Raw genomic sequence first — 18136 nt, forward strand, 5'->3', positions numbered from 1 at the left:
CAGTGACGCTGTCCATCACTTTGACATATTAAGCTTTAGAGCAAACTGTATGTCACCATGTGGTATCAAGCTTTTGATTTCTAAATGCTACTTTATCCCTATAAACATGGTGTTAAAGAGTCACTGGTCTTGCGCTGCCCTAAGTCAAGCACTTCCCCTGGTGTGGTTCAGTGCCAGGCGAGCAGAGCTGTATGTGCTGTGGAAGCATCATCTTTAAAAAGGCTAAATTTAAACCCCCAGAGTCCTCGCCTTGGTATGCAGAAGGCTTCCAGAACAACATAAACTCCAAATAAGCCCAGAGGAGCTACTGGTGGACTGTAAGGCTCGATCACCTTGTTTTTAAAAAGGTGTAACAGTAGCTCACCTGGACAACTAAGTGTAAATTAAACCATGAATCTCTAAAAAAAAAAGTTAAGAAAATAAGAAACTAACCCTTGTTTGACCTTTAGTTTGACCCCACTGCAGTAACCGTAGCTACGCCTGCAAAGTTTCCGCTCTTACACAGCACACACAGGCAGTTAACTGTGAAAAATTTCACTCAAGAATCTCCAAGTAATTAAGGGAACAACAGCTTTCATTTTTAGACAGAAATAGAGAAATTTCAGACTCATTTCTTAAAAATTAGAAAAATACTTTTTCTTTGCTTCAACTTTAAACTAATTTTTCACAAAAACTACCCAAAGTTATTGCCAATGTAATGATGCTGCAGAAATCCTCACTGATCTTGATGGATGAAGCAAATATTTTAGCATTGTACCACTGAAGTATTATTCATACCAAGGTTGGGTCCTTAAATTAGTAACTACGTTCCTGCTTAAAGGAATGATTAATTGACAAAATGACCACTTGTATAGAAATGACTCACCCTGTGTAATGCTGAATTTTGTTTTGATGTAGTTTTGCTGTTGTTGCACCGACCCCCAATGACTTCAATTCATCAAGAATTTTCTAATTTTTCAGATTCTTTGCTCAGTATTGAGGCACTCAAAAAAAAAAGTTTCCTTCATTAATTCACAGTGGCATGGGGTGAGTAATTGATGTACAAGTGATCATTTTTAGGGTGACGATTTCCTTTAAGTAACAAGGAGGTAAATTTCTGAGACTTGTACTTGTACTTGTAAAATATTATAACAAAGCAGTTTTTCTACTTTAAACAATAATTTTCAATAGATGTCAATCAGTATTCCAAAATGAATTACAGCAGAAAAAAAATTCTGTTTTGATGTTGTGTTTTTCATTTAAAATTTTAAACACCCTGTTAACTCCTTATTCACCCAATATCACTGTTACTAAGACTCCATACACAACACTTCTGCACGTGTAGAAATCCAAAGCTTAGATTCATGAAACGATTACTGAACAGGTCTATCGGGCACAAGCCCAGGGGCCCAAAGTGTAAGGGCGCCCTTACCTGCAAAATGTCAAAATAACCACAAAGAGATGCAAAGGAACTGGAAAGAGACACGGAGTCACTACAAAAAGGAGCAAAACAATAAAAAGAGACACAAAAACAACTACAAAGAGACACAAAACCACAAAAAGATTCACGACTACAATGACATGCAAAACATAGACATGAAAAAGGCTGAAAAACTATAGTGTGTCTTGCTCCAAAGGAAGGGGGCCCATTGTCTGATATTCTGCCCCTGCTTAGTGTGTCTAGATTCAGCAGCTCAGCTACGATTAGACAATCACTATTCAGGGGGGTGCGGTCCGTTTAGCTCAAGCACAAATAAATTCCAATAAACACATGACAATCCCCTGATTCCAAAGTATTTGCTTAAATATGACAACCTATACAAGTGTCCTTTCAGTGGAGACGCCAGTTAATAATAACAGTAAGTCTTTGTCTATAATAAAACCATTGTTTCACACAGCAACACAATCAATGTGTAATGACACAACAAATAACACAGGTGATTTCACATCATTATCTGATGCAGTGCAATCATCATTAAGTGTTTTATAACACTGCAGAGAACAGACTGAGAACATGACTTGCACATTTTCTGATTCCTGCATAAATTAAAGACAAAACAACATTTTTTAAGTGCAAGCCAGAGCTGCACACAGACGATAACCACCAAAGCAAATAATATTTTGTCATCCTTTGCATGTGTGTACTGAAGTATGACATTTTCCCATTCAAAATGAAATCTCTGGGGAGTTAATGAGCTGTTCAAGAAAAGTAATTCCTAATCAGTGAGCAAAGAATTTCAATTAATCAGGACATTTTTGCCATTCATTTAAACTTTTGTGTCTTCATCATCAGCTGGGTTTATAAAGTTACAGAAGGGACATGCTGTCTTCATCTTGCAGCAGAGGTGTAACATTTTCCTCAGTTTCCTTTGACAGAGACGCTCTCATCACTGCCAGCTTTCCCAGCGTTACACATCAGCAGCAAGGTGAGACAGCGTCCGTCCTGAAATTGGATCACAATGTCTGGACTTCTGTCAACACCTGACCGTCATATCCAATAACAGGAGACTTTGCACTTTGGTTCCTTACAAATATCTGACTTGGGAAAAAAAAGAAAACACCACAACAGCTGCAAATTCCACCACATTTTGTCTGCAACTATGTTTCCTCCAAAACTACAATTAGAACAATGCTATAAATGCAATAAATTAAACACAAGACCTGCCAGCTTTACACTGGCTTATACCATGACATTCAACAGATTGTTCAATTATTGCTTATATTTTAGGGCTTCCTGCAAGGGCACATTTCTCTCAAGGCTGAGGTTTGATAACAAGGCACATAGGAGCTCAGGGGGAACCCCCTCCTCTCTCAAACTGCTGTTGTCATCAGATAACCACATGCCATTGTGACAGTAGGAGGCATGGGTCAGCATATCACTGGCATCACAAATAGTAGGAGCTGTTAACAGAGTCCCGCTCACTAACAACCAGCAGACACTGCAAGGGGATTACATATAGATTAATAATACTGCTGTGTATATCAACATCTCAGAGCCATGAGAAAGGGGAAAACTGCTGTTAGGCTGTCAGCCGAAATGGACGCTCAAAACTTGCCTCAGTTGTGTTGCACATCACAGTTAACAGATGTTTTCTGACATTTCTGTCCATGTTAGTTTACCATCGTAATGCAAGTTAAATACAAAATACATCTGCAGTGCATGACTTCACTTCATAGGCCTCTCGTACAGCAATGAATGGAAATCAGTGGTTGCCTAAGCTTACTGCAAAACCACAAATGGTTACTTGTGATGTAGCTTAAAGTGCAAGTGATTTGTAGAAAATAGGATAGAACATGCATGCTGATATAGTCCTTGTGAAGCAGAATCTCACTATCTCACTAAACTTTTACTAGTTTTTAAACCTGAAAGAAAGTCAAAACAAACTGCTATTAAATAAGAGAAGTTAAGTTTTATAAATATGTGGTGATTGAGAGTTGGGGCACAGGGGTCCTGAACAAGGTTCAAGGTTTTCCATAACACTAGCAATTATACCAACTACAAGATATCTGAAGATTTAAACCACAGGGTACACTTCCACAAATGTACAAATTAAATCAACAAACGAATAAGGATAATAAAATAAATGCATAAGTATCTATAACAGTGATACTCGACCCTACTACGCATCTGGCCCCAGATAGGGTGCCAAGTGGCCACCCAACCATTTTCGAATTCATAATTAAAATGAAGAAATTCACACTGAGAATAGTTTTTGTACTTTACCTATACATAAAGGTGCCAGAGTGCATAAAACTGCATCACAATAGAGCTTGTTTATCAAAAAAGTGCCAGTGGAGGATCCCCGCAACCCCTGTCTAAATTCATAAAAATGCCATAAAATCTGAGGAGTGTCCTAAAATCCAAGAAACATCCAAATGTCTGAGAAAAATTATAAATCAAAATATTCCAGAAACGTACTAAAATCCTACAATCATCCCTAAATCCTAGAAATGTTCTACAATCCTTGAAACATGGGGCCACTGTGACTGGCCCCTGACCTGTCATTTTGCACCAGACATCCCTGGTGGACATGTTGCATGTGGCATAACAGCGTCTTATTGCTCTCCATGCAACACCTGGGTCCCAGAGAAGAATACGTGCGCGACAGATCTTCCCACACACCAACATACAAGCTGCCATATCATTTACAGGGATAACTGCTGTGCATTACCACATAGAGCAGGGACAACGTAAGCAATCTGCGTCAAACAACTAAAATAGTAATCAGCAGGAGGTGGCTCGCGTGTGAGCACAACTTATGGAAACTCCTCTCCCTGAGGAGGAGAAATAAAAGTATAACATAGCAAAAGAGCCGTGACAAAATGAAATATACATATATATGTATATTTTGCATAAGGCGTTCCCGACAAAACAAGATCAGAACGCTATGAAGGATGGAAAATGAGACATGTGTCATGAAATGGCAAGTCATTTTTGCCCTTGCAGCAGCTGTAGCAGCAGCAGACGGGAGTCTCATTGAGATTCTCCACACCAAGAGTCCTGTCGACAGGTGCGCCGTGGCCGCGGGGTGCAGCGTGCAACCTGCGGCAACTTCCACTTAAAATCATCACTCATGCACGAGCAAAGTCAAAATCAACCACTGACGATGCATTTTCTTTGCAAAACTTCCACATTAATCCAACTTGGACCGGTGATTAACTTAATTGCCGTGCTGCCTCAGCAGGCGTTAATTGGGCGAAAGGAAAGTGAAGTGAATGGCTCGGCACCGCACCGATGAAATTATCTTTACTTACAGTTCTCAAGAACTGGATCTCGTCTTCCCCTTCTCCGCCCTCAGCCATGGCTGTGAAGGAGCCTGCTCAGACTCTGGAAGCCACCACTGACTGCCGGCAGAAACGCGATGCTGTGCCTCTCAAGCCGATATTAGCATACAGCTCATCCACAGCCATATAGGGCAGCCCGGCCGAGCCCCCCTCCTCCTCCTCCTCCTCCTCCTCCTCCTCTCCTCTCCCACCTACCTACCCCCTCTGCCTCCTCCTCCTCTCCTCTTCCTCCCCCTCCTCCCTGCGTCCAGACTCCAGCAGCAGCAGCAGCAGCAGTGGGGACCAGCGCACGACAAGCGCCGGGGGATCGTCCTCTCATGCCCCGGCTCTTGTGATGCTGCTACTGTTGATGCTCAGGAGCTTAAGCTGACCAGTGCTTTAAAATATTTGCGATGAAACCTCCCTTTGCAATACTGAGTCAGCAGTTTTTTCTCTGTCAGACAATGACGCATGGTGGTCAGATGAATGACAGCAGTGGGGCTGAATGTAAAGTTATGAGTGTCTCTGTCTTCATGTTTGCACCAATGCATACACACTCTGACACTTCACACGTGTGTCAAAAGTCTGCAGACAGGTATTATTTTAGTATAGGGACTGTTCTTTACTCATAGGAAGAGGGGTGTTTTTGTGTTTGTAGCTTCTTTTTCTTGAGCCCCCCTGAGTAACTGAGGGAAAATGCATGACCCCCTCCATTTTTAAAAAAAGGCCTTAAACATTTTTTAAATGATATTCCCACCAAATGTAGGTATGGAGTTTATGCAACAGAAAAACAGCATGAACAACACGTTATTCCAAGTCATCACATACTGACACTTTGTCAGTGGACTTTAGCATCTACATTTTCAGCCTGTTCCCATTCTGAAGTCATCAAATATCACCGCTTTTGCAATGATTTTGGCTTAAGATCCCAACATCAAAATTTACATTTCACATCTGCATGATACTGAGCTGGATGGCGTCAGCTGAGAACACACCCAGACAGAATCTTTTGTGGTGTTATTATTCACCACTGGACAGCCACACAACACCTGTCACAGCAGCATGATACACGGACAGGTGGCCTTAGCTGCATACGCAGCCGGACGGAACCTGTTAAACCTGTTGCTGTCCAAACATAATGTGCAGCCACCATGTACCTTTGTTGACACCATGGTAGCGGCATCCCCGAGCATAAGTAGCAGATGCAGAAGGATACCTAAAATGTAATATATAGATGGAGAAGTCCACTGCAAAGCGGCAACATGTGATGACTTGGAATCAGAACATGTTGACATCTTATGCTAAAAGTATTCTTTTGTGTCTGCTGTTGCTGTTCCAGGCTGCCGCAACCAACACCTGGATATCAGCAAAAGCAAAGGTTAGGATTGGACAACAAAAGCACATTGTTAGGTTTCGGCAACAAAACCACATTGCTAGGTTTTACATACATATGGGATGAGAAAACTGGGCTCCTGGGTAAATGTCCAGGGGCGGTATATCATACTGCCTTTTGGCATTGGTATCTAGCACTGAAGTCACTGACAAAACAACAGTATTTGACAACTTCAGAATGAGAACGGCCTGCACAGGAGTAAAAATAATCACCAAAACAAACAGGTAGTCTAATGAGTAAAGTGCAATCCTTCTTTCAACTTGAATTACTATAAAAGGTGTGTGTGCACATCAGCAAAATATGGGTGTGTGACAGCCACTTGTCCTACCAGAAAAATCAACAAAATGTAATCAGCCTACACATCACATGCACTTCCACAAACACATATTACAGAGCGCACACAGCCAGCATTAGCAACATGTGCATGATGACCATTTTTACAAATAAACGGTACACAACAGAATCAGCAGTGTCTGGACACAATAATATTTATAACTTTGAAACTTAAACTTTGAAAACCAAAGAATTGAGTCCTATAGAGAAGATCTATAATTTCTTTTTCCACATCTATCATGCATGCAGAATGTTTTTTTTACAGGATCTGGTTAGTGCAAACAGCTACATTTTGTTAAATGTATGTGTAATGTGTAAAATAAACACAAAGAAACAGCCATTTAAAGATGCATGTCCCTATGCTGAACACAAATCCCATCCAAGTGTTTAAAAAATTATTTGACGTGTCTCCTTCCCCACTCATAAATAACAAACAGTCCCTTACAAAAATAGATTTTTATGTGTTTGTTTTTAATCCCTGGAGGGAAAACAACTCACACACAACTCGCTAGTTTGTTGCTTATTAAGCATACCTCTTACTGACTTGCTTAATTGCACATTTCTCTACCTAGGCTATATTTATGCACATGCTACTTTATCCTCACTTGTTTACCAGCTTGCTTATTTACCTGCTTGCTCGCTTTGCTTATTTATTTGACAGGAAATAGAATGATGAACAGAAGCATATGGTTTTTTTTTAAAAGATATTTTTGGGTTTAAGTTGGTTTAAATATCTGTTTTTATTGTATAATAGAAAAATCTAACAGGGTCGTCAGTTAGGCTACGAACTGAAGGCTATAGGTTTGCAAAAAAAACTATCAGTGTCTCTATTTTAACCATAAAGCACTGTACTGCAGAGATCAGGGACATTTCACCTGCCTGCCCACCCTGACTTCATTAATTTAACTTGATTTAAACATTCGGCAGATTTAAATTATTATTGTTAGTGAGAAAAAAACATAATGTTTGTCATTTCCAATTACTGATAAGCAGGTTTACAAGGAGAGTTATAGTGTCTTTTTTCATTCTAACAATATTAGGACTGTTTAAAGGTCATCTGGATGTAAAATATTACTGCATCACATTAAAACTCTTATAAAAGTGATATATGCAGTTTATATAACCTACAGAAAAGCCATCTTTTCAAATGATCTATCTTAAATGTATCTACCTTTAACATCACTTTCTATGCAGCGCAAAGCCAAATTAACATCATGTAGGTGTCCATATGTGTAGTTCATATGGTCTGGTCAGGAGATAAACACCTGCTCCAGATCAGGTTTCCTGCTGAGACATTGCTGACATCTATTGGTCATTTAGCGAACCACCAGTGTAACAGCACAAAACCCAAATGCAGCAACATTGCCAAACTTACTTGAAACCAGAAACTGACCTTTTAACGTGTTGTTTTTTCCATTTTTACCATGTAAGAAATATTATGACATATAAATGTGTCATTTTCTGTTAAAACTACATGTAAACATTGTTCTGGGGCAACTAAACAGAGGTTAAAGTCAAACCACAGTGACTGCACTCCAGTGAGTTTGACCACTGGTTTTCAATCTTTTTTTCATGTCAAGGACCACTTAATTGATACAAATCGTGTCACCCAACCTCATTTGCTTTGGGAAGTTAAATATATGATCAGTGCTCACTCTTCTGACTCTTATTTACATTGCATTCACTTTTATGCTGAATTAAACAGTGAAGTTTAACTATTCCCCATTTTTCTGGGGACCCACAGGAACTTCCTCAAGGATCCCTGGGGGGGGATGGGTAGATTAGTCCTGCTCAAAGTTAACTTAACCTGTTTATACATTACAGGATTTAATCTTAAAATTTCAGGACACATTTTGGTACAACATTAAAACTTGAAATCTTTGACTTCTCAACTTCACTGTTTCTGAAGTTACTGCTGTCTGTCTTTGTAGGTCAGGATACTGTCTTTTATAACGTATGACCTGAAGGCCTGTGTAGTTTAGTCCATCACACCTTTTGAACAACTTTGACAACATCAGCCAGTGAGACGTTAAGTCATGGTGTTTCTACATTTACACATTTAAACTGAACTGCATTGAACTGAGCATTTTGAGGGCCATCGAAAGATACCAAGGCCAGTCTCATTTTATTTTCTAAACTATCTCTAAACACATTGTCTTTGTGGTTTCAGTGAAGTTAACAGCTGTTTGCTTTCTTTAAACTTCTGTAATCCATCAAAGACAGCTGGCCAGTCGGTCAGATTAGCCCGGTGCACGCAGTGACCAGTATGCAGCTCAGCATGGTGCACAGCTGACCTAAATAGAGTCTACGGTCAAAAGACGGCAGGAGGGCAGATGTGACTTCCATGTTTCAGGTTAATATGGAGGTTATACATAGCCTTTGGTCTTAACTCACAAGGAGCAACAGTATTTCTCCATGTTTATCTCAGATAGTGGTGGAATAAGAACATTAACTCTAAATACTGCAATGAAGTACAGTTTTGAAGCACTTTTGCTTTACTTGAGTATTTCTATTTTCCATTACTTTGTACTTCAAATTCACGACATTTCACTGGGTAATATTATACTTTTTACTACTCTACATTTATTTGATTGTTAGTGTCTTTGCAAGTTAAGACTTTTCACATAGAGCAGGTGATTAGTATATAGAATATGATTCTATAGATTAAATTACCCAACAATATATACAGTAGTTAAAATTACCTCTACCTCCATCAGCTACAGAGAATGCTGCTTATACTGTTATCAATCAGTAATTAGATCATATTGTAATATATATCAATTAAAAATATAGAGGGGCCATTATGCTGTATAGTGCTCAGTCGCGTATTTACTATTACTGTCTTTTTTCATGCATGGATGGAAGAAACTGACAGGATTGCAGATCACTGAAATTTTACTTTATATAATTTCATGTGACGGTACATTTTGCTGTTATAATTTCTGTATTTCTACGCAAGTAAGACTGTGAATCCACTTTTACTTGTAACTGAGTTTAGATTATTGATTTCACAAAATTAACATTGTTAAGGAGTCACTCTGGGCTCTGGGAAATTGAGAACGCATTTATCACAATTTGTTGAATTTTTACAAACAAATCAAATAAATAAATTAATAGATCAGTTAATCAAGAACATAATCGGTTTAATCCAAAATGAAAATACTCATTAGTTGCAATAAAAAATGAGCTACATCTAAACCAGTACAACAATGAAATGTTGCTTTAACATTAATGCACAAGTAATAATAATCTTATGATATTATACATAGAAGTATTATAGGCACAGGGGACAGTTTTCTGCATTTGGTACTTTGCATTTGGAACATTTTCAGTGCAAGGTTTTACTAGCATGTAATGGAAAATTTTACAATGAAGTATTATCATTTTTACTTAACCCTTTGAAATCTTATCAAATTGGTTTAATTTCTGTCAAAAAAAATGGGAAGAAGTTACAAGTTATGAGTTACAAGACAATTTCCTGACATTTAGAAAAAAAAATTAAAATAGGTATAAAAAACACACCAAATGATAAATATGTAGATTAAAAAGTTAATATTAATAATAATAATAATAATAATAATAATAATGTTCTGGACATTTTCACCATTTTTTAAATTTTATTTTTATCTTATTATTTTCTCTCTCTCCCTTTTAAAACAACATTTTTTTAGGTCTTTTTCTCTTCCTGATTTCTTGCAGTTTTCAGGATATCTCTTGCAGAGTTACTCATTGCCTTTTTTGTCGTTTTCAAAAGAAATCAAACCAGTTTAGACATTGTTGCTGTAATATACATTAGGTAAGAGAGTAGGGTTGGATAAGGGATGGGTATATGTAAGCTTGTTTGTTTTTGTATACTATGAATACATCTGTATATTACAGCTGTCTATCCATTTGTATGTGTGTTTGCATCAGCAAAAATGTTCTTTTAATTGTTATTTAAAAGAAAGAAAGAAATCAAACCAATTTCTTAAGTGTTAAAAGATTTAAATGCATGTGGAAGGAGTCTGAAAGCATTAAAAAAAGTGATTTCATCCCAGGTTTCAAAGGGTTAAGTACCATACGTCCTCCACCACTAATACACAACATGTTCACTGTCATGTGCATAACTGAGTCACGGTGTTAAAGCCATTACTCCAACTTTTATCCCTGCACTGTCACTTTTGAAGAGAATACTAGAAGAAAACAAAGAATTAGTAGAGAAAAAACATTAATACTGGTTTACTGTGTTCATTCAGTAGATCGATGTCAAGAGGCTTACATTGATTAGGGGAAAATCCTCACTGAGCCTGCCGTCTGTTTGTTTGTATGCCCCCCTCAATACCTGACAGTCCTCAGAGGATTAATGCTAGTGAGTCTTATCTTTCTGAGGAGCCAATGGGAATCATTTGGATTCTCACGAACAGCACTGATTGGCTGGGATTTGTGTCATCTCAGTGGGCGGGAGTTGTCTTCTGTCACCTGAGTGTCACTGTGAGTTCATCAGAGGAGCAACCTGTTGCTGCTGCACGGAGGGATGGAGGTAAGTCAATGCCTCAATACATGTTGTTACTCTGGTTCTTTTTTCTTTTATATCATAAAATTCCAAAAGAATATTATTATTTGTTTTTAAAGTTGTTTTTTTTAAGTATTGTCAATATTTTCAGTATTTATATTATTGTCAGTATTTTCAAATGATTTCTCGACTTGTTTCAAGTACTTTTTTTTTTTTTAAAAATTGGATTTGTGGCCATATTGTTAAGTTTACCAAATGAAATAAAGTCAAGTTGTCAACTGTAGTAATAGACTACAAGCAGTGGTATGAGAAACATTCAGATATTTTAAAAAAGTAAACCAATACCACAGTGTAAAAAAATACTCTGTTATAAGTAAACATCCTGAATTAAAACTATACTTTAAGTACAGATGTATTGGCAATTTACATATATTATATTACAGAAGATTATAGCTGATACATTAATGTGCAAGTATCTGCACTACTGCAGCATGCAATGTTGAATGAAGTACCTGAAAGCCATACTTGAGTAAAAGTACAGATATCTTATCAGAAAATGAAGTTAAGTCACCTATTTAAATATTACTTGAGTAAAAGTTGTAAACCCTCTGACATTTCATGTACTTAAGTATTAAAAGTAATTTTATGATATTAAAGTACTGAGAGTAAAAGAACAAGTAAATGCTGGTTTGTAAAAAAGCAAGTGGTTAAAATTCTGAGGATTATGAAGTTTTTTTCTAACAAACACCACCTTAAAAATAGAGCGTACACTAAACCTGGAGCAAATGATGTCTTTTGAACAACTTTAAGGACTTAAGGAGAACAAAATCTAGTTTTTGCTTCCCTGCCAATACTTCATTTGTTCATCCATCCCCTTCTTTCTTTCCCTATTTTGCTATAAATGGGAAATTTATAGGATTAAGTCTTGTAACAAAGTATTATTAATTTGTTACATTACACCACTGGCAGCATTTGAAGGTGGGGCCCATTTCAACTACTTTACTGCTGGCTATCTTAACCTATAATAATATGTCATTATTTATTTGTTGATGGTATTTTGCATTAATAATATGAATCAATGGAGTATGAAGTACAATACTGACTTCCAAAATATAGTGAAGTATATGTATAAAGAAGCACAGAATGGAAATACTCAAGTAAAGTGCCTCAAAACTGTATATAAATACAGTATTTCAGTAAATGTCATGTAAAGTTAATTCTTTCGGCAATGCAGTTTGTGAATCAGGGTCGTGAGTTTACAGATACTGTTGTCCCATGTGTGTCCAGTTTCTGCTAATTGGTTGCACTCAGCACTTACTCTCAGTTTGGTAAGTCTTAAAGGTAAAGCTATTTATCAGTCTAGATTGTTTTGGTGTGAGTTGCCGAGTGTTGGATATATATTGGCTGTAGAAATGTTTGCCTCCCCTACAATATACTAGAACTAGATGGCACTCAGCTTGTGAAAAAAAAATCATTTGAAAAACTCAAAAACAATGTCTCTTTCAAGAAATCATGACCTTGTGAGCAGTTTCATGTAAGAACTATTTTCTTTACTGAACTATACCCACCTATCGCGGGACAGAAGTAAGCATACATCAAATGACAGCCCTTCTCGCACCTCTGAGCAAGCTTACGTTACAGCAAAGTGGACAGATATACATACATTCATTTAAAATAAATGTAAATTAACTTTTTTTCATCTTTCTGTGTCAGGATTCACGTGGTCGTCCAGTGGCCTGACTGCTCCAGCAATCCACTCCTGCTGTAAAGAAATCATCTCCTGATTTATCTGTGGTAATCAAACAGCATCATGGAGAGCACTCGCGCCACTTTAAGTCTTTACACCCCGATCAGTGAGAGGAGCTGTGTGAGTCCATCCTTCTCCTACTGCAGAGGCCCAGCTTCCCCTTTTAAAGACCCTCTGATGCACAAGCAAGATCTAACCTCTGACTGCAAGGAGGAGGGTCCAGCTGAAACAGTGAAGAAGAGTGAAGCAGGCAAATTCTTCAGAGACACCCTCAAAGAGTTGAACGACTCCTCTGAGCTCTTGCTGACAGAGTTGTTCCCGTTGTGTTTGGAGTGCCAGACTTTCATGAGCATGGGTAACCAACAGGGCATGAAGATCAAGCCAAATTTTTTTGCAGAGGGTAGGGATGCTTTGCCGAAATCCCCCAAGTTACAGATTCCTCGGAAGAGAAGGAGAAGAGCAGAGGGGCTAGTTTACACCAGCGGCTTTCAGCACAACCTCAAGATGACACCCGGGACTCCATGGGCACGGAGGAGGCTGACAAAGCTCCAGATAACGAGCTCTCCTACCTTTGGGGAGTGGGACTTAGAGGAACAAAGGACGATCATGTGCACACCCGCAGCCAGGAGGAAGAGAGTTTTAGGAGAAGAAAGAGTTTTGTTGTTGGAGGAGAGGAACAGGAGTCCACAGGAGCTAAAGCCGACATGGAGGGTGCTGGATACTCCGTCTGGAAATGTTCAGAGATCTTCCAGCAAAAAAAGAAAGGATTTATCTGTGGAGGAGGAATGTGCCCTTGACTCAGACCTTTCTGAATATGACAATGATATGTACTCCACATACATCTGCTACACAGGAAAGACAGAAAACAGCGCCAGGAATACTCAAGAAGACCAGATGACCAAGTCAGAAAGAGAAAAAGACGAGGATGAAAACGCAGAAAGCATAGATGAGAAGTCTTCTCAATGGAGGGAAAAGGAGGTGGAGAAGAGGGCTGCAGTACAGCAAGTAATGGACAAAATTGAGGAGGTGGAAGGGATCATACGGCGGGTGAGTCTTACCAGTTTGGACTTGATCAAAGAAGGTAGCGACGAAGCTCAGTTTATGTCAGAGGGGTGCATTGGTGAGGCCCAGAACAAGGAGTGCAATGACGATAAGTCTCTGCTGGTGGAGGAGCTTCAGGCTCTGGGTGAAGCTCTGAGTCAGAGTCTGCGTCAGGTCCTGAAGATGGAGGGAGCAAAAGCAGAGAGTGAACCCTTCAAAGAGGTCAAGAAAACTTCTTATGAGCCAAACCTTGAAGGATCAGCAAGGCCTCCACTGTCATGTTCCCACAGCTTCACCTCTACTGTGCCAAATAATTCATCATCACCATCTCTTTCAGCAGGTGGAGAAACCTCCCCTGTACCCTCGCCGTCCCTGTCTGCCATCCTGAGTGATTCTCTGAGAACATCTAGCAGCTTTGAAAGCATGTCTCCCATCCTGTCGCCTCTATTGACCCCAAGTCTATACAGCCGACTATCTCTGCCTCTGAGCCTGACCGACCAGCATGAAAATAACATCTCTGAGTGTCACATAACGTGGAGAAGCTCAGCTGAAGACAGTTTATTTTCTCAGGAGGCCAAAGGCTGTGGAAACGCCACCACGGTCCCTGGTGGGACAGGAAATGAGGAGAAGAGTAACAGGAAGAGTCAACAGAGTCAGACGTACAGATGCAACACTGAGACAGAGACCAGACAAGATGATTTACTCTCTTCAGGTAATAATGCTGATTATGATACAACAGCAATGAATCATATAAAAATGTAGTAGAAAACAATCAAATTAGTGATTGAAGTTGAGTTTAAAGTTCAGATTTGACCTTGGAAACAACAGTTAAGAAAACAGTCTCATTGCATAGTCTATTTAGCAGCTGCTCTAGAGCTTTTGACCATATCACATGATCTTCATCAGGGGAGTTTGACCAGAACTTTGCCCAAATTAAATACAGCGTAAAAATAAATGCAAAGCAGGGATATCAGTCAGAAGCTTTTTGATCAGACAGTTTTTGATAGTCAGTAGCAAAAAGAAGTATTCAGATACTTTACTCAAAGGTGCCTATTCTTCCAATTTTCAGGTTTAAACAGTTTTTGTTTTTACTAGAAAATATTTAAATGATTTATTGTTCAAAAAACACTTTGTTTTGAGCATCCAATATTATGACATTATACATTTGATCGAAAATAAGGAAAAGCATAACAGGCCCCCTTAAAGAAATACCGCAGTCTAAAAATACTCCACTAGAGGTAAAAGCCCAGAATTTAAAATATAACTTAAGTAAAAGAACACCAGCATTATCAGCAAAATGTATTTAAAGCACTAAAAGTAAAAGTACTCACTGATCAGAATGATTCGGTTTACATAAATAGAACACAATATTATTTTCACAGTGCCGAACTTTTTATTTTATTTTAGGTTTTTACCACTAACAAATATAGTTCTTCAGCATGAAGCCATTTTCAGATACTTTGTACAACTGGGTACAGTACTGCATAAAATCATACAAGTTTATCAAATATTTCATTGATGTTGCAAAGTAAAAACTAAAATATTTCCTTCATAGTAAAGTGAAAGTATAGAGTTGCATAACATAAAATATACTCAAGTAAAAGTACCTCAAAATGTTACTTTAGTACAGTACTTGAGTAAATATACTTAGTTTCATTCTGACACTGTTGATAGTTGACAGCCATTATCTGAATAAGATATTTCATACCCAGTGTTATGTGAAACTATTATTTTCTTAAAGAACTGTAAAGAAATGTTAAAGATTTCTTTGACAGGATGTTGCATGACAGCTTTTTTTTTTTCTAGAATTAACTGTTGGTTTGTTTCAACTGTTCGATTGTTGGCTGAAGTATTTTAAAGGATTTCATAGCTGTATCTCATACGTGTTTCAGTATGTGCTTCATGGTTGCTCAGTGTACGGAGGATTAAAGAGGACAAAGTACCTTTATAAAGTGTGTGTATGTAAGAGCATGATGCTGACTTGGTAAGTGAAGTGAACAGAGGAGGAAGAAGAGCAGCCGGCCTTAAAGGTAGAACATGCTGAGTTCTGACTGTCAGATCTACACATTGATTAAGACGCTCTGAATTTAATGCTCTCTGAATTCAGTCTGGTGGTACTTCTGTAGTCTCTCTCTCTCTCTCTCTCTCTCTCTGTCTCTCACACGCATGCACGCATGCACACACACACACTGTCTCTTTTTCTCACCACAGCTGCTGAAGCAGACCTGAAGGATGTGTGGTAGTCTGTAAATAATGACCCCTTGCAGGTTTGACATACCACCACGTGTGTGTGTGTGTGTGTGTGTGTGTGTGTGTGTGTGTGTGTCTGTGTCTGTGTGTTGTGTGTGTGTGTGTGTGTGTGTGTGTGTCTGTGTCTGTGTCTGTGTGTTTGGCATGTGTGTGCTCAGGCATGAAGTACTAGTGATCACATGATGTGGATATAGTCTCATAGTCCTGCAGTGGCACTGACCTGAGACGCCCACCGTTTCCATCTAAAGAGCAGAAAATAAATTGTTGTAAATTGTTGTAAATTGTGTGTGTGTGTGTGTGTGTGTGTGTGTGTGTGTGTGTGTGTGAGTGAGTGAGTGAGAGTGAGTGAGTGAGTGAGTGAGTGAGAGAGAGAGAGAGAGACTGTCTTTCTGCCTGTGGGAGGAGTTTACCACGTTGGATTTCTTTGTAGATGGATGCACACATTAAACACCTCACTGGACGTATTAAAATAAAGGTTGTACAGGGTGTGCTGGTCTTGTACTGTAGCTACCTTCACATATGCCCCTTATTTCTTGTCCATTATGGCACATTATAGCCTCATAACTTCTTTTATGTGCGTGTCCCTTCTTTATCAGTCTGTGTCCCCTCTCTAACTTAGTCTGTATTTGTAGGTCGTGAGCGCAGCACAGACAGAACTTGTCACAAGTTATTTTTTCCTCACTAGTAGTTTCAGGACTTTGAGTCACAGAGTAGATAATTGACCTGCTGATCTGGTCAGAGCTGATCAGATCAAGGAGCAGCTGCTGCAGGACTTTTAAATTGAGTGTAAATATATGGTTAAGTTTCCCTTTCACGATGCTTGACGTTTTGCTGCCCCTTTATTGCCCAGAGTAAACTCTGCACTCCGAGAGTGTGGTGCAATCAATAACTAAACAGTAAAAAAAAAGTTTCTCATTATTATGAAAACACTTTTCATTATTTTAAGATGAGTAAGTCATTATTTTAAAACAGTATCTCATGTTCTCATCACACAGAAATGAGCTTTTATACACAAGACATTTTTTCTATAGAATAAAATGAGTCTTGTTTGGATTATCAGGGAAGATAATATTCAATATACTGTATATACAGAAAGTGTGAATTGGGATTATTTGAGCAATCTTAGAGCTATTACAGGGAAAATAAAAAGAAAAAAGTATGTTAAAGAATAAAACTGTAACTCATACATAGAAGTGATGGCCTGAGTCTGGCAGACAGACCAGTAAAAAGTCAGATGTCTCCTCTTCACTGCCAGAAAATGAAAACTGGACCAGGCCGTGCTGCAGAATGCCTGGCTGTCCAAATAGGATTAAGGCTCTGCGCTTTGTGAAATACAACACATCTTTAGAGAATAATGATTAGAGTGAGAGGAAGAAAGACATGCAGAGCCCTTTGAGGGTTTTCTTCTCAAAGTCCAGTGTTCTCGTCAGTGTGGTCAAATGGAGGACAGATAACACATTTCCATAAGCTGTTTAATCTTGCTGAGGACAGCTATGTGTCTGCTGAAAGTTACACAACTGGCATCTCTATTGGCGCTCTCATCTGAAATGATACTGATGGGTTTACTGTGGAATAGCTTCCTCTCTGCACCCAGGACTATGTGACCAGCTCGACATTAAACTGGGAAAACCAGGATACAGAAAGTGAGAGAAAAGACAGCCCTCTCCTCAAGGCTGAGCTGCCTTTGACCACATCTGAAATTAGCTGGTTGTTTTCACATTTCCCTAAAGCACCATCACTACATTTTTAGCTTGGCTGCAGTGAGAATCAAACCCCTAATTCATACTCATAAATCTTACTTGGGAAACTCTTAGACAAAAATAGATAAATAGATATTTGTCTTTTTTAAATACGCATCCAAAATAATTTCAAAACATGTCCTGTGAGATAATTAAATATCTCGTCGTGCTTCTGCAGTCTGCACTCTTAATAGTTTTTCAATTAGCACATTTGGCTGAGGATCACTATCTGTCAACCATACAACAAAGCACATCAATCATCCTACTAATGCGACATAGGTATTCAGCATGCTGTAGGACATAACTGATAGGGATATTAAAGCTTATTAAAACACTATAAATAGCAAAACATTTCTATATAGAGCTAAATCTGCTCCGATGTATGAATTCATTTGGAC

The 18136-nt window shown here is 38.6% G+C and overlaps 1 protein-coding gene across 2 annotated transcripts in view; it reads right to left on the reverse strand.

The window, feature by feature from the left end:
* Positions 1-4818, reverse strand: part of ryr3 (ryanodine receptor 3) — a 142537-nt gene extending 137719 nt beyond the window's left edge. For both annotated transcript variants that reach the window (XM_042503061.1, XM_042503060.1), the window contains exon 1: positions 4735-4818. In XM_042503061.1, the coding sequence (XP_042358995.1) occupies positions 4735-4782 (48 nt within the window). In that variant the 5' untranslated portion in view covers positions 4783-4818. The remainder of the gene's footprint in view (positions 1-4734) is intronic.
* Between the last annotated feature and the right edge of the window lie 13318 nt (positions 4819-18136).

The sequence above is a fragment of the Plectropomus leopardus genome, chromosome 16 (genome assembly GCF_008729295.1).
Source record: "Plectropomus leopardus isolate mb chromosome 16, YSFRI_Pleo_2.0, whole genome shotgun sequence".
In the NCBI taxonomy this organism is placed as follows: Eukaryota; Metazoa; Chordata; class Actinopteri; order Perciformes; family Serranidae; genus Plectropomus; species Plectropomus leopardus.